Source organism: Watersipora subatra, chromosome 10, assembly GCF_963576615.1.
Source record: "Watersipora subatra chromosome 10, tzWatSuba1.1, whole genome shotgun sequence".
Lineage (NCBI taxonomy): Eukaryota > Metazoa > Bryozoa > Gymnolaemata > Cheilostomatida > Watersiporidae > Watersipora > Watersipora subatra.
In genome coordinates, this window is record NC_088717.1 from 14825129 (window position 1) to 14844538 (window position 19410).

The following is a 19410-nucleotide window of genomic DNA, read 5'->3' on the forward strand; positions in this document are numbered from 1 at the left end:
CAATAGCGAGGGTGTCTCATTTCGAAAACGCACACTGTTTCTGATGTAATGAACTCGAGCTAATATAAGTTCGGTGAAAAAAAGTTGTGAATATTTCACTTCATTCCGATTTTACCGCATTTAATAAGATATGAGCAACCTTATATGAGGGGGTACGCTTCCCAGGGAGTACCCCCCTAATTCTTCTTAGGGGTACGCCGTATCCCTGCGTATCCCCCATCCGAACACTGAATTCACAACAATATAATAGGATTTTCGGATACAGCCATACTTCGACTTACGAGCTTAATGCGTTCCGAGACTGAGCTCGTATGTCAATTTACTCGCATGTTGGTGCAATTTATTTATATATAGAACAATTAAATATATATTAATTGGTTTTCATACTCTAAAAATGCAAATAAAACACTCAAAACAAGATATTGTAACAGAAAGAACATGTTGGTTATTGTCCTAACTTACCACAAATTTTTAAAAAGCAACAAATAAAAATAATGCAACAAAATGTGATTAATTAAAATGTAAAATTAAATACATACAATAGCCGCTAACGCTAGCATTTGCCAGAGAGGGAGATATCCTAGGGAGTTATAGAAAGTTATCCTTCATTACAACAGTTGACTTTGATAAATTTGGATTTTATCAAAGTCTTAAAAGACAAACTTAGAAGCAAACCTAAAAGCAAACTTTCATTTTTTAACTTAACGTAATTAAAATTTCTTCGGCGTTCATAGTTTCAAGTTTCTCGCAAGTTAGCTATTTTTCCTGTGTTTCGCTTTCACGACTAGCCGGCCGTTTTATGATAAGCCTATCTAAGGACGTTTGCCTTTGTCGCCCATTCAACATGTTTCGATTAGGACGAACCATAGAGTTATCTCCCCCTAGAGTGATAACTGTGCATTCAACAACACGAGCGTTTCCGGTGCCAACAAGGAGCGTTTAGGCCACGCCCCTTTTTTGTGCTAGTCACTCGTAGTGATTGACAGAACAATAACATCAGCCATGAGAATGATCATGAATTTGCACAGTTGAGATAGTAATTATTGCTCATATTAAAGAGATGATGATTATAGTTTATTACTCTAATATATGCTTATTATTTAAAGCAATTCAATACTTACATGACTTGCAAAGACACTGAATAAACAGTGTTAAGTAAGTGAGTTAATGCAATCAGTAGATAGATACTCAGATACTGCATCCCAATACATATACATATATATGTATATATATACATATATATATATTATTATATATATATATATATTACTGGTGTTTATAAATTATCAGTCGTGAGAGAACTGATCTTTCCTTCCTCTTCCCTCCCTCTACAATCAGCCTGTTGTGCTTTGTGATGTGGTGCTTTATCCTGATGTCAAAATATTTGCTGGCTACCATTCTCACAAGTTGGTTGATCCTTCATCAGGCTTTTGAACACCAATGCTTCTAGCTTAGCGACTACACACTTTTGAGTCAAAAACATAGGGTCCAGGAATGTGAGAATGACCTGCTCACACCGCTGCAGAATGGTTGTTACTGGCTGTGAAGGAATTTCCAAGTTGGAAACTCCAAGACCGGTTGGAAATTCCAATAACTAATCTATTAGCTACTAGCATTCTAATACTAGTGTCTCCGGGTGATTTCGCCAAATGAGTGATCTTGTAAGACTTTGTTAATACTTATAAACTGAACTTTATTGCTTTTAATTGGAGAGAAGGGGTGTGAAGACCCCAAACTTGCATTTTCACAAATTTCCAGGCTCACTAATCTAGTATTGGTTTTGACTGCCAGTAATGTAGTGAGTGAGAGATCCTTTTCTGCATTGAAGCGAATCAAAACATCGACGAGGAGCACCATGGAGCAGGCTCGGCTAAATAATCTTCTAATATTTCACATATATAAAGATGTTGAACGAGATACAGAATCAGTTATGAAATATTTGTGTCATCGACACATTGACAGAACTAGAGCTATTGCAATAAATAAGTAATAGCTCTTGTTCTGTCCATGCCCCTTACAGAAATCTGTAGTGTCATGAGTTTTATATTGGTCGTTGAATAAAGAAAACGTTTTGCCTACTATGAACCATAAACAATATATTTATATAGATTTTGATGCTTACAATTGATTGCCTTTATGCATACTTTGAGGGTTGTTGATGCTTAAAAGGTCTAGAGCTTCGGGGTGCTGCCCCGAACCCCGTTGGGGGCTGCCACCGCTCCCAGGTGTTCATAACAAGTTGCCTAACATTTACAGTTCTACTTTGCAACCAGGGAATACAGTTTAAAAGTTAGAATGGTAAATGTTGTATACAGTATGTTATATGTAAAAATAAATTTTCTGTCCAAAGACTTTTTTATTACTCGGGCAACGCCAGGTAGTACAGCTCATGGTTGATAGCAGTCAATTAGCTTTCCATCACACTAATGTAATACAACCCCAGTATGACCATCTATCTTATCTATGAGTAACTGATTGCATTAACTCACTTACTTAACACTGTCTATTCAGTGTCTTTGCAAGTCATGTAAGTATTGAATTGCTTTAAATAATAAGCATATATTAGAGTAATAAACTATAATCATCATCTCTTTAATATGAGCAATAATTACTATCTTAACTGTGCAAATTAATGATCATTCTCATGGCTGATGTTATTGTTCTGTCAATCACTACGAGTGACTAGCACAAAAAATGGGCGTGGCCTAAACGCTCCTTGATGGCACCGGAAACGCTAGGGTAGTTATCACTCTAGGGGGAGATAACTCTATGGGACGAACACATGTGTCGTCACAAACGGTTAATGTACGACCACTAGCCAACTTGTCCGAATGTTTATAGTTTTGATAGATAGTACCGGCCTTTTCACATAGCGTCGTTCAGTTACGCTGTCACCGGCCAATTGTTGATATTTTATCCAATGCCTGAGCAGTCTCTCCATCAGCGGTCGTGAAGATCGCTGCGCCGTTTAGAGACTGTGGTTAGTCCTTTTGCGAACTAAATAAATGCCCTGAATATAATCCTTCTGTTTGATAATTGTGGATGTATTTCTGTCATATTGCTGAGCTAGCTCAATCACGCATACACATTTCGCATATTGTTTCAACAGTTTTCCGTTTAATAATTGTTATCATTTGCGTTTTCTTTGCATTTCATCTTTCATTTTACTGGCAAACTTTCGGTCTACGCACAGTACTTTTAATTCACATAATTCTGCACTGAAAATCGCGCACAAAAACACGGTACAAAAGTATAACCTGAGCAGTTGAAAAATACAGAGTGATGATGTTCTCATAAAACACCTCCGGCATACTTGGCAACTAACTCACGTGCTCGTATCTCAAACTTGGCTCGTATGTTAGTGCTAAAACTTGCTTAAAAGCTGGCTTGTATCTCAAGTTTTTTGTACGTTGGAGCACTCGTAAGTTGAAGTATTACTGTATTATAACAGGATATTTCGAATTATTGTTGCCCTCAGAATTGTCGCCTGTTTGTCCGCTGTGTCGCTCTTCCGTCTGAAGTTGTCGCCTTTCAAACCAAAAGTGTCGCCTAAGCGTTTGTCGCCTTAGCGACTGTCGCCTAACCGTCCATAAACCGTGAGAGACTTTTCCTTCTAAAGCCCTCTGTGGAAGAGTTACTCTTTCACTTGGCTAAGCTCTGAGTTTAAGCTAAGCTAAGCCTAGCTCTGAGTTTAAGGTTATAAGAGTTTACACAATGACGTCATAGCTGGTTACACCTGGCGGCGGAAATGCCACGCCTCCAATTGATAACATGTTACTGAGACACTAACTTTCACCTTCCCGAACCCAGTTCAGAAAGTAGCTAGGGCTACTTAACCATTACACTTTTACTTTTCCAGTTTTTACTTTGTTGGTGATTCTCATATATTAAAAGTTTTCTTTTCCTAAATGTTCAACAAAACTTCAAAATTGTTTATCAAATAATTGGTAAAATCCGCTTTTTGAATAATAATAATTAATTTTTTAATTAATATTAAAATTTAAAGTTATTTGTTAGTTTAGACTGATATAAAAGTCTTTCAGTCAATATATATTTTTTTTGCATTAGTTCTAAGCTTCAAAAAGTGTAAAAAATTGAACTCAATGCAAGTGTTTGCCAATCTTCTGAACGTACGCCGCCACCAGAAGTGAGACTTTATATAAAACAATGTTTACACAATTGTCTATACTTTTCTATGTTTTACTCAAGTTCTACTCAGGCCTAGCTGCTTCCTTATCTTAAGTTCCTGCAACACAGAGTCGCGTATAGTTTCACTGAGTCCCGCGACCAGCAGAAGCGTATACGGGAGCTCGCTCGATTCCAAACAAACAGGCCAAGCCTACTATTTTTATATAAGTTATAATGGAAAGGCCGTAACATTAATCGACAAAAACTACTCCCTTTAGCAACCGCTTTAAAATTGATTGTTGTATCATGAACCATTTGAAAAAAAATTTCCTACAAAAAGCTACTAATAATGTTTTTGTAAAAACGTTTTTGTAAAAACGTTAAGTAAATGCAAAAAAGAGCGGTATTGAGAGCGAAGGATGAATATTCTATTAGAGATCAGTTTGTCGATCGGGTTTGTTTGGAATTGAATTGTTTTTGTTTCCGGTTTTGTCGCGAGACTTTAAAGCTAAATGACTCTGATAGTAGAGAGCTGTACATGTATAACTTCACAGAGTTTCGCTGCTAACTGATGCGTATATCGGAGCTCGCACGGCTCCAAACAAACAAGCCGCACCCACTATTGTTTTATACGTAAAAGTTACAATGGAGAGGCCACAACACTAACCAACAAAATTACTCCCATTGGCAGTCGCTCTAAAATTGATTGTTGTATTATACACCATTTGAAAAAGGACAAAATTCCATACCAGAAACTACAAATGATTTTTTTGCAATAAAATAAAGTAAATGCAAAAGAGTGAGATGTTGAGAGCGAGGTAAGAATATTCCATTAGAGATCAGTAAGTCGATCGGGTTTGTTTATAATTAAGCGTTTTGTCTCCGGTTTTTGGTCACGGGACTCTGTGAAACTATACGACCTTGATGTAACATAGTCAGGTACGCGAGAGACGCCTGCATATACATGTACAACAACGTAGTCTATCTTGACAAACTGTTGTTTTTTTGCGGAGTTGTCCCCGTCGCGCGGGCGAGCAACACAACGTGTTGCTCGCCCGCCCGCTCGACGGGGGACAACTCCGGAAAAACCACAGTTTGTCAAGACAGGCTAACAACAACGAGACCTTTTTGATGGGAACGGGTTTTTCCCTACCGTATAAACTGCAGGCCTGGGGCGCACGACTTTTCCTGATGGGAACTAGCTTTAGGAATTGACTTACGGCATGGTAAGTTAATCATAACAGTAAATTTTAGTTTTACCAGCGGTTATCAGCAGTCGCAAAGTTTGCTATAAATATGTGCATTGGTACTACATTTATTGCGATTTACCAAACTGTCGAATTTAGTCAGCAAAGGTTGTTATTTACATTTGTAATTCTTACCTCAGACGGGGTAGAACTTCTTAGCGATTTAATTTAATTCTAAAGGGAAGCCTCTATTTATTGGGTTTTTTTAGTCAGGGTATAATTTGGAGAGCAGCACACTGCTGCTTAGGATTATTGAGTTTTGGTTGTGTGCCCTCTGATGTCTCGAATTGTTCGAGGCAAAAAGCTAAATGTGGAAGATATTTTGTTTGTTGTTACAGAGTTAAGTTCTCCCCTGGAGGCTCTTCTTGTTGTTATTGTCATGTTTTCTCTGTCTTGGTTGATTTCATCGTATGCTTAAGAGAGAGAATGGTGGTTTTCTTCATTCCGAAGAATTCTAATGAGCAGACAGAGTCGGTGGCTTTTTCGCCTGTCTTCCAGTGATTTTATACCTAGCTGGTTTCTTGCTTCCGAAACACTTTTCCCACGCCCTCTCATGTTACTTATGAGAGCATCATTTTGTACTAGCTCTATGCATTGGATTGTTTTTTTATTGGTTGGGTCCCAGACTGCATCTGCATGTTCTAGAATTGGTCTACATAGACTTGCGTATGCGAGCAGTTTAGCCTCCTTTGGGGCGCTATAAATCAGATGTTTAATGCCCCCCAGTATTTTCCTTGATTTACTACATTTGCTGTTTATGTGTTGATCAAATTTCAGATCCGACTGGATGATCACACCTAGATATTTTGTGTCCTCTGTCCAGACAAGAGGCGAGTTTCCTAGCTTATACGTAAACTGCTGGCTCATTGTACCAAAGCATATTGCTTGGCACTTTTTCTCATTAAATGACATTTTCCATTTTTTTGACCATTTGTACACTTTGTTAATGTTATTTTGGAATATTTTGGCATCCCCTGAACTATTAACTACTTGGTAAATTAGTGTGTCATCAGCGTAAAGGCTAACATTGCAGGATAAACTCTCGGGTAGATCGTTAATGTAGCATAGGAAAAGGGTAGGTCCCAGTACCGAGCCCTGTAGAACTCCAGATGTTACAGCACATTTCTGAGAACTCTTTCCGTTGAGTACTACAGATTGTTGCCTGTCAGATAGGAAGTCGTGGATCCAGTTAATGAGTTGTGTGTTTATCCCTGATATGCTTTGTAGTTTTTCAAGGAGCAGTAGATGTGGAACTTTGTCAAAAGCCTTTTTTGAAGTCCATGATGATTGTGTGAGTGGTATGGCCATCGTCTGCTGTTTTTGCCAGTCCACTGTATGTGGCACACAGCTGAGTTTGACCGGACAATCCCCTCCTAAAGCCATGTTGTCGGTGATGAAGTACATCATCAAGTGTCTTGTTTAGATAATGCAACACTATGTGTTCCACTATTTTACAGGGTATGCTTGTGAGTGATATTGGCCTGTAGTTATGAGGTAACTCTGGGTCTCTCCCTTTATTTACAGGGGTTGCATTGGCATATTTCCACTGTTCAGGAAGTTTTCCAGATTTTAGAGAAGCTTTGTAAATCAGTGCTAGTGCTTTTGCAGTGGTTGGCAGGTCTATTAGCATATCAGGTTTCCTAATTGCATCAGATCCTGGTGATTTTCCATTTGGCAAGTCACGTATGGGTTTTGCCACTCTATCAGTTGTGATGTTTAGACTGTCATCATGACGCTCTATTCGTTTAAAATCCCTGGCTAAATAACCATCTTGGAACTGGCTGTGGAAGAAAATGTTCAGTAGTTCAGCACATTGCTCAAGGTCTTCTGTGAGGATATTCTGACCATCCCTAAGTGTTATCTGGCTAGATCTTCGGTTCTTGTCTGCACCAAGGAGTTTGAAGAAGGGCTTTGAGTTTCCTTTTTTTAGTGGTTGATATATTCTATTTGTATAATATGCTTTTCGAATTATGCTTAATCAGCTCCTTTTTAGTTTCTCTTCGTGTTTGTTTGTATTTGAGTCTGTCGAATTCTGTACCAGTGTCCTTAGACCTTATATATGCATTTCTTTGTATATATTGAAGTTTTAGTGCCCGCTTGCTGAAGCATTCTAGTGTAGATGGGTGTCTCGGTTTTATCTCCCTTATTGGTACATACTGCTCAATACTTCTGGTTAGATATTTAGTAAAGATATCCCACATTAGGCTAGGGTCAGTCAATTGAGCAAGTTCCTCAATTGTGTTTTGCAGATCTATATGAAATGCTTCCTCGTCTGCTTTCTTGTACTGTTTGATAGTGTGTGGTCTAGGGAGAGCAGATATGATTTCTTGTTGAAGATACGCAGTGATAAAAGAGTGATCACTTAGTCCTGGCGCTACAACTTCAGTATGAGGAATGTAGGTTGGGTGATTGGTACACACTAAACGTAGAGTATTACCTAGTACATGTGTAGGACCAGTTATTAATTGTTTTATCCCGTGGCTGTGTAACACATCAAGAAAGGCTTGCTGCACTCTTTTGAATGGAGCTGATGTTTTGACCTTCTCTTTTGTCCAGTCAATACCTGGAAAGTTCATATCCCCAACAAATAGTATATTGTGTCTCTGGAACTCTCTTTCTATCCCTCCAAGAATATCATCATTTACATCTGTGTTCTGTAGTTGGACATGGGGTCGGTAGTAGCAGCATATAACTGTTTTTGGTTGTATTTTTACTGCGATGATTTCTTCATGTTTACTTAGATCTACGAGCTTGGGTTTCAGTTGCTCACATGTAGCAATGAGGACTCCCCCACCGTGAATATTCCGGTCTCGTCTGAATATAGTTCGGTTTTCCATAGGTAAAATATTACTGCTGGGTATTGTATAGTCCAGGTGTGTTTCGGTGAGGCATATGATGTCAAAATCCGTAGTTAGAAATTGAAATTCTGTTGTTTTTCCTTTGGCAGATCTGATATTAGAAAGAAATTATTTTAGGGTTCGGTAGTCTTCTTTTGTTGATCTTGTTTCATCACTTTCTATTCCCCCGATTCTTGTTTCTTTTGTATTTGCATGTTTCTTACTCGGTATTCCTTGCTTTCATTATTTTCCCTGAGCTTTTTCATTTCCCGCCGTAGCTGAAACTGTTGGTTTCTAATAACTTGACTTTCATCAAGCTTGCAGTAGATTTTTTTCTCTCAGTGTGTGGTTGTTAAACCTTTTGACAAATTCCCACTTGCTTTGCTCATTCTCAAATCTCACTTTTATTGGATGCTTTTGCTCTGCATTTTCTGTCTTTTTTCCAAGCTTCATTGTCTGTACAGGCACATTAGTCTTGGCAAAGCAGTCGTGTTTCATTATTTCTTGAATTTGCTCTATTACTGTCTTATTTTTCTGCTCAATAATGCCAGTGACGATGGCATTATTTTTTCTGTTTTCTTCTTGAAGTTGGTGACTCTTTTCCATAAGTGTTTTTGCCTGTTGGGCAACATTAGTATTTTTGTTGATACTTTCTGTGTTTTTCTTTAGTACATCAGACCATTTCCTCTCAATATCTTCTAGGCGGTTGTTGTTTGTAGTGAGCGACCGCACCATTTTTTCTATGTTGGCAATTTGTTGAGCCGTCTTTGCATTTATGGACTGTGCTTTATTTTGTTCAGCAGAGTTGTTGAGCTCTTTTTGACATTCTGTGCAGTGCCAGCGTACACCTTTAGTGGCTAGCTTTGCGATCAAGGTTACCTCAGTAGGCTGTAGATCTTGACAAGGCCCATGGTATCACAAATTACAGGTATCACAGGTGATCCACTTGCTTGTAATTTTTATTGGTCTATTCTGTTTCCCTTGGAGCATACACTCTGTTTCCCCACAAGTCGCACACTTCTCTTCTGTGATGCCGTTAAGATCTTCCGCACTTTTTCTGTTTTTGTTTGTTTGTGACATCTTTGTAAATTTTATTTCCCTAAGTTTGATGGGTACAAAATATTGAACAATGGACTACAGGCTATGGGTAGAGGCTATCCCTATTTGATATATTTGAACCAAATTTGGTATAATATCTCAAACCAAAAGTTTTTTGCCTCCAGTCGCCATGACACCGGAAGTCCGTCTTAGTAATATTAACATTGTTACTATATTACATCAAGTCAGCTAGTACATTGGCCTGCAAGTTTCAAAATCAGTCATATTACAAACAAAGATTGAAATTTTGTGTAAGGATTAACCTAACCTTAGGGAAAGAAAAATTATTATTCTAAAATTTAGTTGAGTCAGTTTTCTGTACTATAGCTATCAACTTCCTGCAAAAAATATGAGCTTCATTCAAAAGCTCCTTGCTCGGAAAGAACAGTAAAAGTTGTTTTTGATCTAGTCGAGCGTTTGATTCATGACATTGTTATGGGTGTAAAGGGAGAAATTATGTTATGCATAACTAATCCGAATCTACACACAACGTCAGTGTTGAATTTGCTTTGTCATTTTATTCTATTTTAACTATGTTCAGTTTGTGTACTTTTGCTTTGTCATATGAGAACTACTTTGATTATTACTTAGTCAGGTACTAGTGAAGGTGTTGAACTGTTGTAAGCAGTACCGATATTTACCAGTACAAGTTAATTCTTTATTCTATGTCCAACAATTAAAATACACAACTAACAAAATTCTAAACAATAATATTAGTGACAAAAGGTTAAAATAGCCAATAAAAGTTACACCCTTACTCGAACGGTCGTCCATTTTTGCTTGCTAGGTCCATAGGACTGCGAGTCTTGATAGTCAGATTAGAGTCATGGCAGTCCTTCAATGTGGAGACTCGGTAGTTGAGATAGGCATGTAGAAGTGGATCAACTGATGATGGAGAAGAAGGCTTCATAGGTAGAGGAAAGAGGTAGAGGCTCCGCAGGCAGAGGGAAGAGAGAGGGAGGCTCTAGAGGGAAGTGAGAGGGAGGCTCCAGAAGAAAGAGGAAGGAAGGTTCCAGACGGAAGGAGTCTCCAGAGACAGAGGAATGTGCCTCAGCGGGCAGAGGGAGCCTCAGCAGGTCTTTCAGAAAGGAGAGATTGGTAGACTGCAGATAGAGAGAGAGCCGTTGAAGCTGTTCTTTTTTATAGATGTCTCTGTTAGCCTGTGAGAAGGTGTTTAAGTGATCAGGTTCTACTCTTTATGTTGCAGAGGGTTAGCAATTGAGTGAACTTGTCTTAAGTATGTCATGAGAGTATAATGATTGGAAATGATGACTAACTCCAATTGTCTTGGTCGTGTCTGGTACAGGCCTGATATCTTTTAATGGTTTTCTGGCATGTGAATTGATGTCTCTTTCCTCATGGGCTACTTTCACAGGAAGTTTCTAAGCTGCTTTTAAATGAGTATATGATGACTGTCTTTATTGCTCTTCCTCTAATATATTAGGTGTCACATTCATTGTATTATTGCGTATGTCTCCGTGTTTAGGCGTTTCTCCATTATGCTATCTGGATTCGTTCATACTTCTATACAGCAACATGACAATGACATAATTCATGTCATTGTTGTTAGAACAACTTTATGAACAGAGTTTATAGTCCTAGCTTACTAGAGTGATATTACTTATATATATCTATATCAAAGTTGGTTTTTTCATTTATAATGCTTATCAGCTGCAAGCTAGTAAGCCTAGCACTTTATTTTTGTTCCAAGTAATAGTAAGACAGTTTTAGAGGTAAAACTCACCTCAATTGTGTCCACTACCCTTATTTGATTTACAGCCTCATTTTGTAGTTAGTTTAATTTGTGTTTTTATTGGTTTTGTAAAAGCTGACTGGTTTTCTATTTTCGATTATATACAACTGCACAAGTTATGTCAAAAAACGTGCAGATGTAAAATATAATATGATCACATACAGAAGTATATTTGTGATTGCAGATTATTCAAAATACCAAAATTCAAAATACCACCTCATACCTTGGTTTAAATCATTTGTGAATGAACGTGCTAAACAGTATGCTAGGGGAATATTTATGCAAATGCCGAATAGTATTATGGTATTATTGTTTCTTAGTATTAGACTTGATTGCAAGAAAATGCCATTCAGATATATTATGTCTTTGTGAATATCATTAATGTACTGCTTTCTTGTTGCTAATGTAATAAGTAATATTATTTTTCAAGTGCGAATGGTATAGAATGGTATCCAAATCACTGTAGCGTGATCAGCAAATGCAAGTAACTCTTAGCTATAGATGAGTACAGCAGGCGCTACCACAATGTAAATAATCCGTTCTAAAAACGATTACATTTTAGGGATTTTACGTTATAAGAACAGTAAAATACATGTAAATTGCCTAATCTGTTCCAAGATCTTTCCCTTTGGCCATACAAAAAGGAAAAGCTTGGTATAACTTTTTTATTTGTGGGCTGTACCGTAACTGCAATATTATTGGTCTGCATCGACAACTCTCTTTTTGATCAATTTTACTGGTTTTATAGACCATAATTGGGGTAATTTTTACTATAAATTTATGGGGAGCACACATCTTCGACGTTCATTTACGGCGATTTGCTTATTTTTTCTTAACAGCAGTCTATTCTGCAAAATAAAACTTATAACAAATATTTTATACATCTACAATAAAGCAAAACAAAAAAATATTTTTAATGTAAAAAGCGATACTAACGGTTTGTCGTCTATCTGTATCCAGAGGTCGAGGTTAGTAAGAAAGGGAACTTTTGACGATACTCTAACTCTTGACATTCAGATTAGTAGTCCGACATTTTAACACCTGCACCAATTGATCGCCTTAGTAGGTATATTTATAAACAATTGCGCAGCTACCTATTCTCTGTTTTGTCAACACATCTGACAATCTATTACGATGAACTAGAATGTCATGGAAGTTGTATATATAATAGATATAAGGCTATACACATGTCATTTTTTTTCTCGCAAGTGCGGCGAAATAGATTATTATTCAAATCGAATTTGAAAATTTGCCCGATTTGACACTTTACGTTATATGGAATGCAAAAATTTTACATTAATTCTTTACGTTATCTGCAATTTACATTATAGGAGGTATACGTTATAGGAGCGTCTACTGTACAATGAAGGTGTTCAATATGATTTTATATCATAGGATGCGCAGTAGCTTATGTGTGCAAAGAAATGTTAGAATTGATCTTTATTGATTGAAAGACAATTTTTTAGTCTGACAAAACAGCTTTTACTCATCAACAGTGGGATCTGTAACAACTAAATCATCTACCAATTAAATGCAAAATCTGATTGACCAGTTTGACCTATTTGCTGCTATGTTACTTGTTCAAATTTGGTATCATAATAAATTTACTAATATGCTCTTACAAAGAAATGTTCAGACACAACAGGTAATTCGTTATTACACTGTAACTACTACTGAAACAGCAATCAAATGTGTCAGCAATCAATCACTAGGCATTTTACTGAATGGTGAATTTGGTTCTGATTTTAGTCATACAGAAAACCAAATGTTGGTGGAGGTGCTAAAAGGAAAGCAGAACCAAAGCCTGAATTGACGGAAGAACAAAAACAGGAAATCCAAGAGCCTTCTGATTTAGCCAATATTGATGGATCAGGGACCATGGATGCCAAAAAGCTCAAGGTGAGTTTTATTAGGAGAGACGATTCCTTATCCACCCGACATTTACATTCACCTATAAATTTCATTTCTCATACTAGAAGTTGCCCTACCCTTAGCATATCAGTTATCAGACAACATAAGGTGACAACTCCTAAAATAAAATGCTTGGCTCATTTTTATGCAAAAGTGAGTAATAAAATGACAAGGTATTGTTTCATTTCAACTTCAGATAGTTAATTGTTTCTGTAAAACATATTTAGCACGTCAAAATCCTTAAGCGAAATTATTTTCTAAAATTATTGAAAATCTTGGGGACTGTCGATAACTTGTTTTATTAGGCCCCTTGTCATAGAGTTTGATAATCTGTCTGCCTCAATTTAGGTAGAAATGAGAGCTCTGGACTCGGAACCAAAGAAAGAGGAAATCAAAAAGATGATTGCAAACATTGACAAAGGAGGGTCAGGTAAATCCTAGTCCTAAGGCTATATTGCTGACTTATGAAATCGGTTAGTCGTTATTTTTGTTGTCCGACTCTGAGTGTTCGAAAAAATCCGGTAGCGCACATCTGACTCTGATGTAGTCAAACCTAATTTCTGAACCTTATCTGAATCTAACTTTACTTTCCATCATACAGCATTACAGGTTTCTCAAAACCGGTCAAATTTTTAGGTGAAAGTGAAGATGTTAAGCTTGAAATTAAAAATAAAGTGTGAAAATATATAATGTGAACTTAATAAAATATATATAAGCTAGACTTAACCTTCACCAAGTTAGTGTGAGTTACGACGTGTTACCTCTGCCTACGTTTCGCTAAGTCGGCTTGTCCATAAGTTAATGTTACAGCAACCTTTTTTTATTACTTATTACCTAATTGATATATTATTTTTGTGTTTATTTAGCATTTTTCGCACAAAACGTAGTTGTTGACTAGTACTTTTTACATAGTGTTAACGAATACATCCGTTTTATTACTGTATGTAAATATCTACAGTATTTATTATTGAGTAGTTGGACTGTAGAGTGAATTATAGTGTATTCTTATTAAAATATTTGATGGAACATCTGATGACTTGAAAAACAAAGCAGATTCCGTATTTTTTATTTTTAGATAGAACTTTGACTGCACTAAATGTTGAGTTTTGAAGTACAGTGATCACTCAATTTTCACAGTTAATCAGTACCGGCAGTCTCTGTGATAAGTGTTAATCAGCACCGGCAGCTTCTGTGATAAGTGTTAATCAGCACCGGCAGCTTCTGTGATAAGTGTTAATCAGCACCGGCAGCTTCTGTGATAAGTGTTAATCAGTACCGGCAGTCTCTGTGATAAGTGTTAATCAGCACCGGCAGCTTCTGTGATAAGTGTTAATCAGCACCGGCAGCTTCTGTGATAAGTGTTAATCAGTACCGGCAGTCTCTGTGATAAGTGTTAATCAGCACCGGCAGCTTCTGTGATAAGTGTTAATCAGTACCGGCAGCTTCTGTGATAAGTGTTAATCAGCACCGGCAGCTTCTGTGATAAGTGTTAATCAGTATCGGCAGTCTCTGTGATAAGTGTTAATCAGCACCGGCAGCTTCTGTGATAAGTGTTAATCAGCACCGGCAGCTTCTGTGATAAGTGTTAATCAGTACCGGCAGTTTCTGTGATAAGTGTTAATCAGCACCGGCAGCCTCTGTGATAAGTGTTAATCAGTACCGGCAGCCTCTGTGATAAGTGTTAATCAGTACCGGCAGCCTCTGTGATAAGTGTTAATCAGTACCGGCAGCCTCTGTTTAAGTGTTAATCAGTACCGGCAGTCTCCGTGATAAGTGTTATCAGTACCGGCAGTCTCTGCGATAAGTGTTAATCACTACCGGCAGTCTCTGTGATAAGTGTTAATCAGTACAGGCAGCCTCTGTGATAAGTGTTATCAGTACCAGCAGTCTCTGTGATAAGTGTTATCAGTGCCAGCAGTCTCTGTGATAAGTGTTAATCAGCACTGGCAGCCTCTGTGATAAGTGTTAATCAGCACCGGCAGCTTCTGTGATAAGTGTTAATCAGTACCGGCAGTCTCTGTGATAAGGGTTAATCAGTACCGGCAGCCTCTGTGATAAGTGTTAATCAGTACCGGCAGCCTCTGTGATAGGTCTTATCAGTACCGGCAGTCTCTGTGATAAATGAAAATCCGTAAAAAAAATTAGAAACTCAAATATAATAAAGTCACTTTTTCATTAGTCGTAAGCGTTTTCCTCTTTTTCTTATGTTCATTAGACAATTTTGACAGTCGAGAGCATTTATGAGGCATGGCGAAGGATTTTACAAACACTTTGCAGTTTTACTTTTTACAAAATGTAAGAGGAAAGCAGTGACTACAATGGCTGCACAATAATTCTCAGGGGACCTGACTGGGCCGAGTGTGAGCAGAATATGTTAATAAGCAGAGATTTCATAAATTCTTCTGCTTTTTTCCAGCTGAGCGTGATTGTTTTACCACAGAAATCCATCTCATTTGCTTTAATAGGCCATATCTGGAAGCTTGAGAGAAATTGTCCTATAACAGAGCTTGAAATGTCTAGATATAGTTGAAGTCCTAAGCATTTGCTTATGTTGTACTGTATGAATGTTCACCTCAGTTAAGCAAGTTTAACCAATATGATACAGCCAGCAAAATGGATGTTCAACTACTCATTTCAGTTCGGTTCCAGAACATTTTCATATTTGTGTTGTAAAACTTTCTGTTTGGCATCTTTGACAGATCAAGTACCGAGTCCATACACATGCAAATCGATGCAGAATCCTGCTCCTGCGGCAGCACTGTTGGCAGCAGAGCATGCCCTGGATGCAGTCAGGCAACAGACACATGTGTCTTCCGGTGGAGGGAAATCGATGGCACAGCTTCCTCCGTCCACTCTATCTCACCAAATGCCTTCCAGCATGGGCAAGCCACAGCAGATGCCATTGAATCCTGGTAACAATAGAATGCCTCAGCAGCTCACACCGCAGAGCATGTCCTCTGCTCAAGGGATGCAGCCAAATAATGCTCAGGTGGGCCAAAAGTGTTGGTTCATCATTCAGGTAGTGCATCCTTATTTTATCATCGAGATGTTTTGTATTGTGCAAAGACAAGTGCCAGGCAAATGCATACATCAAGTATGCATCAGAATAAATTGGGGTAAACTACGTTTTAGATATGAAACTGCACCAGTTTAAGGCAAAACTGTCATTTTTTTAGAATTATTTTACATATTTTGAAAGCCCATAACATATACAATAAACACAGATTTGGATCAATGCGTTTATAGTCACCATGTGCCATCATTTTATCTGCCACGGCAACCTCTGCCAGGGTCAAGTAGACACACGATATCATTGCACGACATGTGATGTAAGTACACGAGGAAGAACCTATCTGTTTCAGAGATATGAACCGATTGTCGTTATCGTTAGCCTATTTGTCGCAAGTAATTTTGTCTTTAAATTCGCCTATTTGTCGCTACCAGAAGGAAAAACATGTGCATCCAATGGAGAAACTCGGTCTTGACTCGGACGGAGATGGTAATTCAGATGGTGCTGGCTCACAGACACTGGCTGAGTCAAGGAAGATAAGCATCCCACGTTGCATCCAGCAGTTTGTGCATGCTTGTCAGTGCAGAGATGCCAACTGTAGACAGGCAAGCTGCCAGAAGATGAAAAAGGTAGTTCAGCATTTTCGGTCTTGCAAGGTAAGAACAACACATGAGTCTTATTTAGTAAACCTATTACTTGTTAGCTAGATGTCCTTCTCACATGATGATGTTAGTTATTTTAGTTTACAGGTACAACTAAAGTTTGTAAATACATGAATACATAAAAGTGTTGTCCATATAATCTCTCATGGACCGCTGATTTGTGTTCTTCATATCATGGCCTTGCTTATAACAGATTGGTTTTGATAAGCTTGCCATTCTGCATGAGAAATGTGAAAAAACATCAAAATGCATTAAGTACTGTTTTGACCTTCGTGTGTGTAGGAAAGTTATAACAGAAAGCATTCTTTCATTCTGTTCATCAGATGTCGTAAATTGTCTAAAAATGCCATCTTTCGACCCGGTGCTTTGGTTTTGTTTGTAAATGAGAAGTTTATATTTTGTAGAAGTTGAGGAGTGGCTGCTTGTTGTGTAAGCTGCTAGTGGGTTTCTGCTGCTTGCACGCGAAGAGTTGTAGTGAGGGAACGTGTCTAGTGCCACTCTGTTCAAAGATCAAACAGAGAATAAAACAGCAGACAGCACGTAAAGAGCAAGAGCTTATGTTAAGGAGACAGATGCCAGCGATGATAACACGGAGTCAGACGCCAGCCAGCTCAACCCCTCTATCAGCCCCTGCCGCTGGCTCGAGTTCACTTCAACATTCCAAGTCTCAATCATCTCATAGTGAGCATGATTTCTGTATTTATTATATTACACACATGACTTCATTAGCTGAGAGTGGATGAGAGGATGATATGAGTTATTGGCAAAAGTACCTTTTTCTTCCTTTGACTTTCCATAGTCTTCTATTAAGTTGGGAAGACTTGGTAATTTTATCTAACCGGGATATGTGATAGTCACTAAAATACAAGGCTAACAGCCGTCTATTAGGCTTTATTATATATTCATGAAATATTGTTTTTCACATATCGGATACCATAAGCCTAAAGTAGTTTTAAAAATTATTTGCCACTTTTAAGTATTCGATTTTAAATGTTTATTCAGTCAACCGACTGGTTGGTAGATACCATCTTAAACATAGTTAAAGAAACTGTAATGGGTGTGTGCAATTTTTCCCGGGCGTAGGCTGCAGTGTAAAAGTGAGAGTTTGTAGTTTTGGAAAGCTCCGTTTCAGTGATCGCACTGTCATTCGATTACGGGTTAGAGCAGAGATTACAATTGTTAATGGTAGCAGAGTCAGGTAATAAATGTCATTTCTGTAACTAATAATGATATAAACAAATATGTCTCTCACAGGGTCTCTGTGTAACTAATTGTTAATTATATACGAATTGGCCAGTAGCTGAATATTGAATAAAATACGACTTCCCCAGTGTACCAGGCTGACGAAGTGTCGATAACACAAATAAAGGTCTTAAGAAATGTCTCTTGTTGTCTCCGTCCCCTCTTCAGTATACAACCATAATTTTTTGTTTTGATGATCGCACAGTGTAATGTCTGTAATTTGTATTATTTAAATTTGGGGTCATTAGTAGTCCTGATTTGGGATTACCATCCGCGGAAGACGCCGGCTTGCAGATGCCATTCATTTAGGCGTTAGTGTGCCATGCCTACCGCTTTTGAGGGTCAGCAACCCTTAGTGGAGAGCCATTGTGAACTTGTTTTAGCTGAATTATTGCGACTTCACCAAGTTCAAGTTCTCTTTAATGCTTTGCCTAATATATCATCTTATATATGATTTTATATATCATCTAGCCCAAATTTAGTCTTTTTTCTCTTTAGTCCAAATTTGAAACTGCCAAATGGCAGCGCCCCCCTGTGATAGTGATAGATTTTGTACTGATAGGTCTCGTGGTGAGCGCTCAGCCTAAAGGACCACTGCCAAACGCTCCTAATGTACCATCTAGTGCTAGTGGTTCACAGCTTGTTTCCCCTGGACCAGTCAACAGTCAACCATCTGCTCCAGAAATGATCAAGGCATATGATGCGTTGGGATTACCATATCCTGGTACGGGTATGCAACATAGTGCCTTACCGCAACATCCCGGTTAGTTGCATTCTGGATTTTCAGGAATTCTACCCAGTTTCTTGTGTTTTGTTTATGCTTTTTTCCTTGCATCATCTATTGGCACAAATTGTGTCTTGTTATTCACAGTGCAGCGATATGGTCAGCTGGAGTTTGGGTGTATCACATCATCAAAAGGTCAACCTACCAAGGAGTGGCACAAGAATGTAGCTATTGACTTGAGGAATCGCCTCGTGCACAAACTGTATGTCTACAATGCTCTTTTACTCCATATGTTTGCAGAGCTTTTTTAAATATTGTTTAAGTTGTCATTATCATTTTACGAACTGTGATTTAGTTGATTTTTTATTTTTTCATGGTTTCTTTTTGTTGTAGCCATGGCCTTTCATATGCAGTTTGCTTATCTTTCATCCAAATTGTTTTTGAACCTTTGTTAGCGAGTATTTATTTAGCTTGCATTTGCTGTGAAAGCAGTTGTTAAATTTATGATTAATGCAGCCTTACCACATTGCTATATAGTGCACGTCAGCTGGATCACGTGTAAAAACGTCCTGCAATACATTTGCAGAGTGCAATCTATATTCCCATCACTCCGACCAGAGATACTGAATGATCCAAGAATGACAAATCTTATACATTATGCAAGGAAAGTAGAGATGGAAATGTACTTCACAGCTAGCAGTCGGGTTAGTTTAAAGTTCCAACAAGGTTCCTGTTGGTGATTCCTTTCTTGATTGTTTTCTTCTGGGTGTAAATGCTTGGGTTAATTGGTGTGTGAAT

At 38.0% G+C, this 19410-nt stretch overlaps 2 protein-coding genes across 4 annotated transcripts in view; one reads left to right on the forward strand and one right to left on the reverse strand.

Annotated features, from left to right (window-relative positions):
• Positions 1–19410, reverse strand: part of LOC137405787 (uncharacterized) — a 114113-nt gene that overhangs the window by 47323 nt on the left and 47380 nt on the right. The gene's annotated exons all lie outside the window — the stretch shown is intronic.
• Positions 5322–19410, forward strand: part of LOC137405786 (histone acetyltransferase p300-like) — a 45304-nt gene continuing 31215 nt past the window's right edge. For 2 of the 3 annotated variants that reach the window (XM_068092184.1, XM_068092187.1), the window contains exons 1-9: positions 5322–5354; positions 12813–12962; positions 13323–13404; positions 15674–15963; positions 16419–16640; positions 17051–17327; positions 18451–18651; positions 18760–18874; positions 19199–19316. In XM_068092184.1, the coding sequence (XP_067948285.1) occupies positions 5352–5354; positions 12813–12962; positions 13323–13404; positions 15674–15963; positions 16419–16640; positions 17051–17327; positions 18451–18651; positions 18760–18874; positions 19199–19316 (1458 nt within the window). In that variant the 5' untranslated portion in view covers positions 5322–5351. The remainder of the gene's footprint in view (positions 5355–12812; positions 12963–13322; positions 13405–15673; positions 15964–16418; positions 16641–17050; positions 17328–18450; positions 18652–18759; positions 18875–19198; positions 19317–19410) is intronic. The other variant, XM_068092186.1, reaches the window with a different exon arrangement.